At 46.2% G+C, this 14,252-nt stretch overlaps 1 protein-coding gene across 1 annotated transcript in view; it reads left to right on the forward strand.

The window, feature by feature from the left end:
- The first annotated feature begins 3,988 nt into the window (after positions 1 to 3,988).
- The window catches only part of mlphb (melanophilin b), a 31,949-nt gene continuing 21,685 nt past the window's right edge, over positions 3,989 to 14,252 (forward strand). Inside the window, exons 1-4 of the mRNA XM_086219520.1 lie at positions 3,989 to 4,088; positions 5,460 to 5,637; positions 10,009 to 10,230; positions 12,215 to 12,354. Of these exons, the coding sequence (XP_086075646.1) occupies positions 5,513 to 5,637; positions 10,009 to 10,230; positions 12,215 to 12,354 (487 nt within the window). The 5' untranslated portion in view covers positions 3,989 to 4,088; positions 5,460 to 5,512. The remainder of the gene's footprint in view (positions 4,089 to 5,459; positions 5,638 to 10,008; positions 10,231 to 12,214; positions 12,355 to 14,252) is intronic.

The following is a 14,252-nucleotide window of genomic DNA, read 5'->3' on the forward strand; positions in this document are numbered from 1 at the left end:
GGGATGTTTCTGCTCTCCTGCTGACAGGTTCCGTTTACACCGTTCATCCAATCGTCCATCTGCTCTTTTCCAAAGGATTTCAACCTCCCAGATGGTTTTGAGTAAAACCATTGGGCCTGTCACGAAGGCTAGAAAACAAAAAGTGTCCCTGTAAACTTTCCCAAGCGAACAAGCAAAGGTTATGTTTTCACGGTGGACAGAGAATCGTACATCACCAGCAAGCAGCTGCCGTGTGCATCAGGAGCCTGTATACAGTTGTTTTACAAGCCTGAACTGAGGAGACGAGGCCAGATGTTCAACACCAGCAACACCGTGGTGGCAGAGCAGCAGTGGAGGGGAGGCTGACAGGCGCAGGCACACAACACAAACATGCAGACTTGTAAAATGAACAGAAGGTGGTTCTGACCACATCTGAGAGGATCTGGTTGACCCGCGTGGAGGACGACATCAAAGTTTAAAAAACATGTCATTTCCTGTTGCCGCCAAATGGCGCAGTGACTTGTCTGACACCATATTTAACGGCGTCTTCCTTGGCCCAGGCTCCACCCCTTTGCCCTGCTTGGTGAAGTAGTTTTGCATAATCCTGCAGACGAACACGACTGGGAGCAGGAGCTGGGAGGAGACTGGGAGGAAAGCTCAGGTTGACTGCCTCCCGACTAGTAACGCTTCACCAGCCACCAGCATGTGGGAATTGGTAGAGCAGCTGGTGGTGTCACTAGCGAGGAAGATTGCACCAGGTCCAATCAGCGTTCAGGTAACCTCCCAGGAGCACCAGGTGAACCAAACATGGTTATCAATTCTCTGGTTTATGGAGTTGAGCACCAAGGATGAGGAAGTTTTAACAAAACTTTTTTCATTTTTCAGCATCTTTTAATTTCATCACTGAGCTTATGTTCTTTGCATTTAATCTCTTTTATGTTCTTGTTCTAAATGGGAAAATGAAATTATACATAAAAATCCCAGCAGTGCTAGAAATGACCGTAATGGCAGATCTTTCCCCACTGAAATATTGTATTCAATGAAAAGAACAAGGTGATGTTATCAGACTCAACCCGTCCAAGCTGTGGGGACCATTGCTCCTCCTGTGACTGCGGCGACTCGGCGAGAGGGAATGTGACCATTTCCTGCTATTATGGCTTCATCACAACAGTGAAAACTTCGGACTTCTTGCTTCTCCGCGATTAGAAGCAAAACATGACGGTACCACAACAAAGGCTGCAACATTCATGTTTGGGTTCAGTTCCTCCAGACTGGAAAGTGGACTGGGACTGGGACTGGGACTGGGTATGTTGAGGTCAGTGGAGTGCTGCCACCAGTAGGGGAGCTTTAAACCAGGCGTCCTAACTCAGTGAGTCTGCTGCTGTTGTTTGATTCCAATCACGGTAACCTACAATAATTCTCCTGTCCAGGACCCGTCATCGTCCGCCTCTGGATGCCGTCAGCACAGCCTCTCAAACCATAGAAGGTCTGTCGCTGCTCCCGTGGAGGTGACGCCCACACACCTGCTCGTCATCCTGCTGCTATACTTGAGGCGAACATCAGCCCCTCCCCTCACTTCCTCTCCTCGTCGTAGCTGCTCCCACCCGAGCTGCCAGCGGAGGAGACAGATGACATCATGGACCAGGAGGAGGGGCATCAGTGGCTGTTAGAAGACAACATCTGACTTCCGTGAATTCAGATCTAATATTTCACAAATTATTTAAATTTCAAAGCTACAGTGCAGCAGTTTTGTCTTGGACTCGGACAGTGACAGCTTTTACAAACAATGGTCCCTGTGGACGTCCTTCATGGCCTCCACCCGATCCTACTCCACTGTTACGGCTGCAGCTCTGTCTCAAGTCTATGAAATCTCATTCAAGCAAGCAGAGGGCAGGAAGTAGCCAGCCTGGTCGGGCAAAGACAGAAATACCCCGGGACCCTGCACAACCAGTAACGCCAGGTCAGCGGTGGTCGTTATGGTTACAAGCTACTAAATTCTCTGCCTGGTTAAGTGAGATGCAGCGAGTATAGAGTGAAAGATAAAACTTAGACTTTCTCTGATTCTCCAACACTCACTCAAGTAATAATTACCGATCAATTCAAGCTCTTTATCTCACCAAACTGCCAGAAATCCAGCGTTGGTTTATGTGGCGAATGTGACGTTGTTGGCAGCTTTTCTGTATTCTGATGGCAGAACCAGATCGGGTTTCCTGGGAACAGCCGTGTTCCTGTCTTGTTGCCCTTGCGTGAACCTTCTACACCAGGAAGTGGGACGTTCCCAAATAGGAATTCTTCCAACTCCCAGATGCTGCCTGGTCATGCAATTATCATTCATCCTGCAGCAGCCCTGGACCTCAGCGCTGCCTCACAGCAAACATCGTTCCTGAGCTGAGTGCACAATCACATCTAAAGCGTCTCGAGATGGAGACGGTTCTTCCAGTGAAATGATTCTTGTCTCCATGTGCTAATTTAAGCTGTACATGTACGATCAGGACTCTGGACCAACCCGTCCTCGGTCCTGTTGTCCCACAGTGACAGACTGAATTACAGCCTCTGTGGGACACGCTGGTCGCCGCGTTCATGTTTACTCCACAGGAGAGGACGGGCTGCTGCTGCTTGAGCAAACAAGAAAATTGAATTGCCTGACAGGTCACATGGTGCAAATTAGAGCTCTTGGAAAACAAACTGTGGAGGAAGGAGCCAGCAGCGAATACTTGTGACACAGACGGAGATAAAAGCATTTATCTTCTGACCCTCGACTCTGGACCGATCAAGTTGGGAGTCTTCTGTTGGTACCGACTCTTAATTCTTCATATCAGACCCTAACTAATCACAACAGCCAGCTGTTCAAGAGTAAATGTTTAGAAAATGGAACAGAGTAGAACCCCCCACTGCTCAAGCACACCAGCAGGCAGAGGGGGTCGTGTCACTGCTGCCTTCAAAACAACAAATCTCCAAGTTCCCAGTTTTGACCATGTTTTTGTCATTCATTTGTTTGCTCATTACACAGAAAATAGACAACTTATCACTACGGTAGAGTCGTTACACCCAAAGCCCTGTCTTTTCTCTTCCTGTGAAAACAAATCAAATGTCTGATGACTCATCCTGTACTTGGGGGCGTGTACTACATTTGCATCGAATGAAATTGCTGTCTTTGAATTGTATGCCCCGCCCCCATCTGTCACGATATGCACTGAAGACCACTTAAGACTTTTTCCTCAGAGTCTGCGTCCGTGTTAGCAGAGAGCTAACAGGAAGTAGCCATAGCTCCGTAACCTTCCTCAATGAAAGGACACATTTAGTCTCATGTTCTCTGACCAAAATAGACATTAAAATCTTTCCACTTCCTCAGTTCATTGTTGCACTGGAAGCAGGTAAGTGAGTGGAAACAAAGGCCAGGCTCGGACTGAAGCCCAGATCTGATCTGCAGTCTATCCAGATTGATTATAGATACTCTGAACCCTCAAAACACATGATTTTTAAATCCCACTGGGGGGGGGCTTCTCTGCCCGGATGCCCAAATAGGGTTTATGGTCTCTTTATGTCACCCTCACTTCGTTTCTCCATGGAAACGTGTTGCGTCTCGATGCTGAACACAACAATGATTGCATCACCTGGAATAACAGAGTGGCCAGAATGAAACAAATCAGCTACAGAAACTTCTGTCTGAGTCGATGGAGGCTGTGAGTGCAGGTGGGACGTGTGAGGGAAGAGCGGTGATCTCATGCATTCACAGCCTCAACATGTGACTTGGGACTTAAGCCCAACTGACCTGTTCATAACCTCAAGAGTGCTGCACACTTGGATGCTCTCCAAGCAGCTCAAGTAAAATCAATAAATGTTCCACAAGTGATCGATGCCCCACTGCACGTCTGACATTCATGTCATCTGAGAGCAGAGCCGGCAATCACGTTTTATGTGTTTGATTTCATTTACTGGGGGGGGGGGGGGACTGTTTGAAGTGAAGGCAGGCGGAGAGGAGGATTTTTCTTCCTCCTGGTTAACTGGACATGTGATTAGCATTGCTGTCTGCTACTTGGTTTGCCCTTCAGTCAGTCAGTCTGGTGCCTTCGGAGGAACTACTGCCTGCAGCCTGCTCGCTCACCAAGGTAAGTTATCTGATCATATTCACGTCCACATGACTTTGTATCCTGAGGTCATGTCAGATTTTTCATATTTGCTTCGGGGTTTGAAATCTGTAAGCACCTTCAGTCTGGAGACCCTCAGCTGTCACTCCTCTCTATTTTGCTACTCCTCGTTCGAAATTATTAGTGACTTAATCTGCATTTCTCGTAGTTTCAGACACTCAGTTTCGTTCCTCCTCAGCCCCTCAAAGGTCGTCATGTATCAGCGTCTATGGTTCAAAGTGACGTGAAATTTGTGAGGCTCCAGACGTGCAAACATAAGAAGCCACGTGTTGAATTCTCGGCATCAACTGCAACGTCAAATATACGCAGGCCATTGGCTGAGCATAGGAGATATTTTTAATAAAGACATAAAGTAGTGCCAGCAATATTAAAATGTCATTTAAAGTGAGTGTTCTCCTCACCCGAGAGTTGCTAACACCTGTTAAGCAAATATTTGCAGAGCTCTGAGAGTGTTTGACTGGTCAGGTGTGTTCCTGACTCCACAATATCCTCCAAGCTGTTGAGAAACTGTGTGTGTCTGTCCTCGTCCAACAGAGCGCTGGTCTTTGACATCACCGCCCAAATGATTCCATTAAGCTTCCAAATCGTCATTTTAGCTCAGCCTGCAAAAAACAAGTCAATTATGTAATGCTCCCAAGGAGGTATTTACCCCCTCCAACGAGTGTGTGTGTATGTGTGTGTGTGTGGGGGGGGGGGGTGTGTGTGCGCACATTACTTCATCCTCAGAATCATGCGCATTACAAAATATGTCTATGAGAATTATTTGATTGGGTGCCGTTTAACGGAGCCCCGTCCAACCTGACCATGGACACACCAGAGGGTTAGAGGTCCAGAGTGAAGACTCTCAGAGTCGCCGTGTCGCCGTTCGCCTACTAGTGGGCAGCAGACCCGATTCCCCATCTACAGAACAAACTAAATAAAGGTGATTCCATCGCTATGGCTACAGCTGCAGAACATCAGTTTCTTTCTTTAACTTGTTTAAACTATATTAATTTATCTTAGCTCCGCCCCCTCCGAGCAAGCAAGTAGATTCTGTCATTCTGCAACTTTTTTTCAGCTACCTTTGTCACCGAATACAACTGCAAGTCCAAATTGTTCCCGGCTGATCAAACTGACAACAACTACAACCTGATCAACATATTATTAATCTAGTAATTGGCAACTGTTTCGATCAATGGATCGACCATCAGAGAAGATGTTCCTCCACACCTCAACTCAGTCTCGCTGCTACCATTTAGCAGGACAACACCTGTCGCCCACTTTCAGGCGACCTACTTCTAAAACGGTGATGTGAAAATCCTTCAACTGCCTCTTCCGCTTGTTGCCCCACAGTGGCCGAACACGAGGATCCCAGCAGCACCTGGACACCTTCCTCCATCACAGCCATGCCTGGAGCCGCTGCTGGGAAGAAGCTGGATCTGTCCCAGCTCACAGACGAGGAGGCCCAGCATGTGTGGGAAGTCGTCCGACGAGACTTTGACCTGAGGAAGAAAGAGGAGGACAGACTCGGGTGAGCCTGGATGCTAACCCCTCTGTGGCTGGTCCCTCCGTTCATGCTTAACCTCCATCAGTGTTGCCTCTTCTTTCATTCTTTACTCATTAAAACATGAACTTCATGTCTTCTTTATAAGTCAGCAATCATTTCATTATTTAATACATCTGAAATGAGTGAATGATCCCAGGGTAAATTATTTTACTGTAAAGCAGTAGTAAATTGAAAAAACAAGTTCCTATGAACGCCTGGTCCTGACTAACAGGATTCTGATACAAGGCTCAGCTGGAGTTGAGACAAAGAAGTTCAAAATATATCATTGCACTGCAACATTTCAGAAACTTCAATCGATAAATGGCCCGGCGCAAACCCTCCGGTTCACTTTGAGCCTTTCTGTTCGTCATGCGGGACCTCTGGCCTGTCCTACTTCCAATTCTGAGTGCGATTGTGATCAGGTGAGTGTGGGGTCATCGTCTCTGTCCCTCGTCACTTCTACTCTCGCCATGTTTCTGCTCTCCTTCAATCATGTATTTCCTTCCATGCGTCCCAGCATGAGTCTCTCAAACACTTGACTAGATTTACAGTCCAGAATTGGTCTCACGCATTGAGCCACTCTCTACCTTCCCACGTCAACAACACAGGACCCTAAGATGTCCCGTCACGCCTGCGCAGTACTTGTTATCTGCTGTGACAGAATATAGCTGACCAAGCACTTCTGTAAACTTGGACCAAGTAGAACCAAACAGAGGGTTTCTTTATTCCTGGGAGCTGCACATCACCAGGGATGATGCACTCAGTTCCTCCCGACTCACCCAGTTACTGCTCTGGCTAAAGTAACTGATGGAGAAGGGGGGAGGACCAAGGGAGGAGTGTGAACTCGTCCATTCTGGTCTCTGGCTTTGGGTAATGTCACTCCTCTTTTATTTAGTCCGCTAACTGAAGCTCTGATCTGACCACATTTGGATGATTACCTCACTGATGTCACGTTCAAGTTCCCCCTCCATGAAGAAGAAGGCCAGTGATCAGATCTTACTGACCTAAAAAGAAATGCCTGGTGATGATCCAGCTAATAAAGCCAGGGATGCCTGTGCGTACGTCCGACGCTGACTGGGTTATCTCAACAACCTCAGGTCCTATCAATCACCGGTCCTCCAGGAGGTTCAGTGCCGTGTCACTGGCGTTTGGATGAGCAGTTCTCAGACAAAAGTTGTTTTATTTGTTAACTCACACTGTGAGTAGAAGACTTGGGTCACAGTTCTGAGATACAAACGTCTGATAAGAAAATGTGGCCAGCGATGTTGAAGTGCGTGTTTTGTTGCTCAGTCTGCAGTTTTTCCTTGGGTCGTCAAACACACCCTTTTATATAAAGCTTGCTCCCTTACCGGTGAGCGAGGGCCCGGCTGAGGGGGCCCAATGATATGCAGTCGAACGAAGCTGAACTCTGGTCGTGGCAGCGGGGTGGCAAGCTAACAGGTGAACATCCAGATTTGTTGTCGTGGGGAAGTACGTTCACTCCCTTTTCAACGGCTGAACTTGCGCCCGCAGCCGTAGAAACACCCCAAAACTTCCAAACCTTGCTTCTCAGGTGTTTTAGTGCTGTGAAAATCCACTCATGGCGCCCCTGCTCGCTAATGGCCGTCACGATTGTACACTATTGTAACAAAACAACATTAGCTGAGCTAACAAGAGAAGCTAACAGTGAGGTTTTGGAGCGCCCTCTGCTGGATAAGAAGCCAGACTACATCACCTGCTCGTATGAACGTTTGAATAAACGTGACAGCCCTGACTCTGGCTGAGATGGATGCGTCGTGACTGTTGAGTGTGAAGTCAGTCTGCACAACGGGGATTTTACACTCTTCTACTTGCGTCATCCCTGGAACCTCAAGCCCCAAAGCAGTGACACACGGGAGAGTTTATCAGAGTACTACTGTATATTTAACTGACAATGATTCCTTGAGCATAAATTCAAATGTACATCAGATGTGTGAGGGAAACTGAACAGAAAACATTCAGCAGAGTGGGTTTGATTTGTGCGAACGGACACTGAGAGAACATCACTTTGTATGAGAACGCTCGGTTATCTAATTTCGTCTTAATTCTCTGCAGCTGTTTGTGTCTGAGTGAACGTCTGGCTGACGCTGACGGATTCCTGAGCTCTGCCTGTAAAACTCCACTCTGCACTAACGGCTTTTGGTGTAGAGTTAAAGATAGAAGGACATGTTGGAGTGTGATCGTTGGTTTTACTGCCTAGATAACCTGTACTCACTCAACCCAAATACTTAGGAGTAAAGTGATTCCATCATGCTATCAGTACATGTCTTTTCGTCTGAGAGTGTTCAGTTATAGTTTTTATGTGCTGAAAACACACTGAAGAAAATTATACTTGCTTTACTTGGCTTATTCTGGAAGGTGTCGTTAAAAGTGGAGGTATAATTTGTCTTGTCTTGAGACACAAAATCCATTCTTCACTCAAAAAGTGTATAAGTCTTAAACTCATGGTCCAAACCCTCCATTCGTGAGTGGATTTGACTGGAAGGAGAAGACGTGGATGATTCCACACGATGCTCTTGAGAGGTTTTTGGACAGTTTGGCTGTTGTTAGCCATCAGCCTCTGTTAGCTTCAGGCTAACTAGACTTGGCTGGCTCTACCTGCATTCTAGTGTCACAGAGACGTAGTGCAAGAGGGAAAAATGTCTTTGTGAGCTCAAGACTCCAATGAGTGAGTACTCACCTCATGTACAAACAACCTGTGCTATCACTTTCTAACCCTGACACAATAACTGAAGACACACATCTATCATGAAATCGATGTCGCTCATTAGCATTCAAATCCGCCGCCCTCTGAAAATCTTTTAGCTCGTTTCAGCTTTTTAGTTTTGACATCTGGAAATTTTAATGTTTTGGTGCCCTGGTCTTGTTTTCCACAAGTCAAGCCAATAAATCCACTGTCCAGCACACAACTTCAGAGGGACAAATTCAGAAACGAGCTGGTGACCATAGAGGGGCAAAGAGGCTGAGTAGTTCCTAGGAGTTGGTGGAGACCAAACAGAACTAAAAGGCAAGCAAATATTGACTGGAACAAAAAAGTGAAAGTGACCATTGTTCTGTGTGCTGGATGTGTACATAGGCAGCTGTTCGTGAACATCTGGGCCTTTATGAAGCGATAACATTTCAAATTTCAAAGCTCAGATCAGTCCGTGCTGCCCCCAAGTGGCCAGAATCCACTGGATTAAATCATGTCAGTGGGCAAGACTATGCTGATTGGTCCAGCAGTGTGATAAACAGGACCCCTTTGTTGATTGCCAGCTGAATCCCTGCTGAGGACTCGTTAAATCATGAACAGCCAGATAAGCAGTGAGTGCTCACCTTCCTCAGATCTGAGGGATATCCACTGATGGCCTGCAGCTGAATCTGCTAATCATCACCAGTAATTTACCAAATGCTCCACTTAACCTGATGATCCAATTAAAGTAGGTCGAGCCTGAAGGCCTCACAATTGGTGAGCCTCCTCTCGTCCTCTCTGGAGGTTCCACCTCAGCTGAGTGACACTCAAAGCCGTCGCATCTCCAATAATCAGCTGCATCACAGTTTAACTCAGAGCCATGAAGTCATTAATGACGGACACGTTTGCAGCAGCCAAGTCACCCGGGGGAGGGAGAGGACGGATGTGTGTGTGATTAGCATTTGGCCTCACTTCTGGAGGCCTTTCACTCCAGTTTCCCTGCTGTGCTAACAGAACTCATATGGCTGTAATTATTAGCTGGAATTAAGAAGTTCATCATGGAGTCCGACGTCCGTCTCTCCTAACATTCCAACATGACGGCTCGATTCGGACAGAGAGGGACATGACAGCATGCTCTTCGTTTAAGGTTGCCTGGAGTACAGAGGATACAAACACTTACAGCACACATTAATTCAGTGGTGATTGAAGACACTGCACTTCGTGCCTCAGGAACAGCAAGAAGACATCAGGATCTTCAGCTGCTAAACTCAAAGTGAATTTGGTTCGTGACCCTTTCAGACAAACCTATTTTAACTGCAAGTTTATTGCCTGCCTGCCCCAGTTTGTTTACTGCGGATCTGAGCAGCAGTTAATGTTGTTTTGTAGTTTAGAAATTAAACCTCAAATTAAATCTAGTGTAATTCTTACTTTAGAAATTCTGACAGATTCTGTTTGTGGCATGAAATGTCTTGGAGATATTTTTGTGGCATTTATGATTCACGGTGGAGGTCAGGGTTGTCTGAGTGCTCTTCAAGTTATCATCCATCTCCGCTTAAAGCGATGTTTCAATCAAGAACATCGTTTTCCTCTCAATGACTCAGGGCCTTACATTCTCTGCTGAGAATTTACCAGGAAATTACCATGCTGATGTACTTTCCTTCTCCCAGGGAGCTAAAGACCAAGCTAGAGAAGGAAGACAGCAAGAGAGAATTGTTGGGCAACCAGACGAGTCTGACCGAGTCCCACTGCATTCGCTGCCTGGAGCCCTTCAAGTTCCTGGTCAATAGCAAGCGCCAGTGTCTTGACTGTCAGCTCTACACCTGCAAGTCCTGCAGCCGCTTCAATAAGAAGGAGCACGGCTGGGTGTGTGATTCCTGCCACATGGCCAGGTAGGACACCAGAGATCAGACATCCAGAGGTGTCAGCATGGCACAGCCAACAGGTTCCCCCGCAGGACAAGAATGATGCATTCCACTGGCTCGTTGGCCATGAGCAGTAAACCTGACGGTGGCAGATTGCTGCAGCTGCTTCATTCACAAGATGCTACACTGTAACATGAACGTTGTTCAACCTCTTCTGTACGCTGCGTCTTTGCTCACGTTATTGAACAAGCTGGTGAAATAATTCATGATGAATCACAACAAAGGGTTTTCCAAACTTTTGGAGGTCAAGAATTGTTGCACCTTCTGTTATTAACAGGAGGGGAAAGAGAGACAATAATGTCTGAGCTCTGAAGAGGAAGGGACTTGAGTGAGAGGTCTTTAACATTATACCGTTTATCTCGACACACCTTTAGCAAAAAAATCTAAGAATAACGGCACTGAACCAGGAATATATCAAGTCAACGTGAGAATGAGAAACCTCATCATCTGTGTCCGTACCAAACAAACCCAACCATCATAATCACTGCGTCAACAACCATGGGTATTTTTTGTCTGCTGGATCAACACATTTGTAGGTTTTTCAGAGTTTTTTGGTTGAATACCACGCGAGAGGTTCAACTGAGTACCAGAGCGCAGTATTTCAGCTCTGGGTTTCTGATATTACCTTCACATGTTGAGTCTGGAGAAAATGACGAACACATGCAAGCCTTTGATACACAAAACGAAATTTTTTAGTTTTTCGGTCCCCCTCCCCCCCGAACGCAGACTTAAAATATTACAAATTTCATTTATCCTGTTGTCCAAAAAACGCTTTATAGGTTCTTGTTTAAAGACGTTGGCAGGACTTTTTGTCTGAAATCATTTCAATTGCCCTCCTTCACTCTTGAAGCCTGGCTGCTGGCAGAGGTTTGATTTAATGTGCTCGTCAAAGCTCCAGCTGCACTTGGAACATCTCACTATTCTTTGCTCTGACTGAGCCTGGAAGATTTCATGCTATGCATCTCATGTTAGACCTGCGTATGATTCAAGATTCAATCAACTTTACCCTTAATAAAGAGCACACAGATGCCACTGCCCCCAGTAAACAAGGTTATCTGATTAAACTCAATTCAGTTGGACTCGTCCGCCGACATTCACACGTGGCAGTAATGATTTGATGAGCTCTGAGCTTGATATTCTAGGGAAACCTTCACACAGCCCCTGGAACAAAACAAAAATAAAACCCAATCCAGCTGTACTGGTCTGATGTAGCGCAACATTTGCTTCTCTTGAAAGCAAGCTAATGTTAGCAGCTAGCTGAGCTAATAGCAGTGGGTGTGTTTGTTTTAGTAGCCAACCATGATTATCCACTCTAAAGTACTGCTAGGATAACAGTTTACTTCCTCAACAAACAGGTTGAAATACTGGTTGCTGGTAGGCACGTTCCACTAGTTATGGTAAGGCACCATCATACAATAAAGAGACATGAACGACATGTTGGATTTATTAAGGATGTCTGAATGTTTTTCACATCTTAATTCTAATGTCAGACTCAGAATGCTCTTGAGTTCAAGGCATCACACCTTAACAGAGCGTTTTTGCATGATGGAATAATCAGATTACTCCACAGTACATCAGCGCCATGAAATGCTCTTCCATTGACAAGAAATATCATCTATCATTGTAATTTCTGGAGCAATTTACCATCCAACAAAATGTGGAATTGTGACAGGCCAACTGGCTGGGATTGCTAGCATAGCTTACCTTTCATAGTCACCTGATGCAGCCTCGCCAGCCCGTGTGGGTTTGTGTTTAACTGATAGACCTCAGCACACGTTCATTCCTATTTTAAACGTGTTTGAATGCTGACACTCACTGGGTGGAACCCATCAACATCCGCCTGTCTGCATTCTCTCTCCATCAGACAGTAAATTTGTGTTCTTGCCATGTGTGACACAAACTTGATTCTTCCTGTTCAGTTTTCTTGTTGTTCCCCAATTTCTCCTAACAGAGTTCTCAAGATCGGCACTTTGGAGTGGTACCATGAAAACGTCCGTGCGCGTTTCAAGCGCTTCGGCAGCGCCAAGGTGATGCGGTCACTCTTCAATAGGCTGAGTGGAGAACACAGCAGCTCCACAGACGACCTCAGAGGTGAGCTTTTGGTACTTCAAAAACAAACTATTGAAGGTCTTTCAAAGCAACAACCCTTGAAAAAGCCTTGTATCTGGAACACTTCCATCCCTGATCCTCGTGATCCTGTCACTCCTCCCTAGTTAGGCCTTTCAGCCCTGAGAAACCCCACCAGCTGACCAAGGCTCCTCGGTGGCCAACAAGAGCTGGTTTCTTTGGCAGCTACCAGTCTAAATATGTGCATGAATGTGAAGCGGCGCATATCAAAGGACACAGACACAGGAGGATCTCCGCTCCCGGGTCAGCGCTACTTTGAAGGGGCAACCTTTAATAAACTCCCATCTGCCCTCAGGAGCTGCTGCAGTTCAGGAGTTGAGTCAGCCAGAGTCGCGGGGCACTCCTAGAAGTCTGCTTCAGCTTACCGCCAGAAACCCTGAATAACTCAGAGGCTTCAGGGAGATTCAGATGCTGCATGGAAGACAGTACTCAGCCTTTGGAAATGCACGCTGGCATCCTGGAGTTGACAAAAGACCTCTGTGACAAGTATTGCATTTTTTTGTCAGTTTCAATTTCAAATTGGAGAGAAAGAAGCTTGCATCATCTCACGGCTGTACCAGCTGTAATGGTGGTACAGTTCCCTTTCTAACGTGAAATCTCATGATAAAAATGTGTGATTCACACGCTTTGAACTCACAGTAAAATACTGTCAGCAACAACCTCCGTTACCAGCAGTGGACACGCAGGTTAGCTGGTAGTTAGCATGCACTGTTAGCAAAAGCGTGCTGCAACGTGGGTGCGCTATCAAACGTACAGAGATCATGAGTCGCTACAGGGGTTCTGGTGTGTTTACAGTGTTTGTGGGCAGGCATCACGCAGGGCACTGTCCACACAGGTGTCACGTTCATGTTAGTGTTGAGATAAATACCCAAGAATACTGCAGTACCACAAAACAAGACCTCAGTGAAATCAATGCAGTATTTAAATCATCAATTTTACAGGGTTTAGAGTTAGGGGTCCATTTTCACAATGATAGAACAGTTTTGAAAAGGGTGTTAAAGAGAGACAAAGGAAAGTCATGTGACCAAAAACCTTTGAAGTGTCGTCATCCTTGTCCCTTTTACAGCCGCGGCACAGACCAAAGACCTGAGTGTGCGTTTATTGTAAGATTGCAAAAAATAAATCGTGGATGGGAGACAGTGCATAATTAATGATGAAAATATGAATTACATTCTGAAACATGTAGAAACATATCTTAGCCTTCAGTTTTCTTCAGGCCCACAGTAGCTAGTAAGAAGAAGCTGTCCTCATGAAACTCCCCATCAGAACTGCTGAGTTCTGTTTGCTCTGGACATTTTAGTTTAATCAGTTTTTAGTTTTGCTCAAGAAAGAGCGGCGACGCATTAGGAGCTGAAATGAAACACAGCAGACAGAGGCGGCAGAGTTACAGTGGAGTGTAACTTTCACGAAGGCACCAATGGAATCCCTGATCCAGGTCTACTCTCCTTCTCGCCCACTACGCTCTGCATGCCAAAGACGCCTGGTGCTTCCAGCCCAGCGCTGCTCCAAATCTCTAGCCAGACTCTTCTCTTCTGTTGTTCCCAAATGGTGGAACCAACTACCGAACTCTGTGCGTTCTGCTGAGTCCCTCTCTACTTTTAAGAGACAATTGAAGACTCAATTGTTCAGAGAGCACCGAGGCACTGAACCTGACTCTGCTCCTCTTTGTCCTGGGGTAGAATCAGTCAGAGGGTCCCAGACCCAGCACTTAGTGACTATGTAGCACTAACTGGGTTGTGTGATGTTGTATGTCTGTTATATTAAAAAAAAAAAGGGAGGGGGGCGACACTTCTTCTGCCACTAGATGGCAGTACCTGTGACCAAATCACAACTGAAGCACTTTTGCGCTTCCTATGGACTTT

This window comes from Aulostomus chinensis, chromosome 12 (assembly GCF_037954235.1).
Source record: "Aulostomus chinensis isolate RoL2024-O1b breed Wild chromosome 12, RoL_Achi_v1.0, whole genome shotgun sequence".
Taxonomy (NCBI): domain Eukaryota; kingdom Metazoa; phylum Chordata; class Actinopteri; order Syngnathiformes; family Aulostomidae; genus Aulostomus; species Aulostomus chinensis.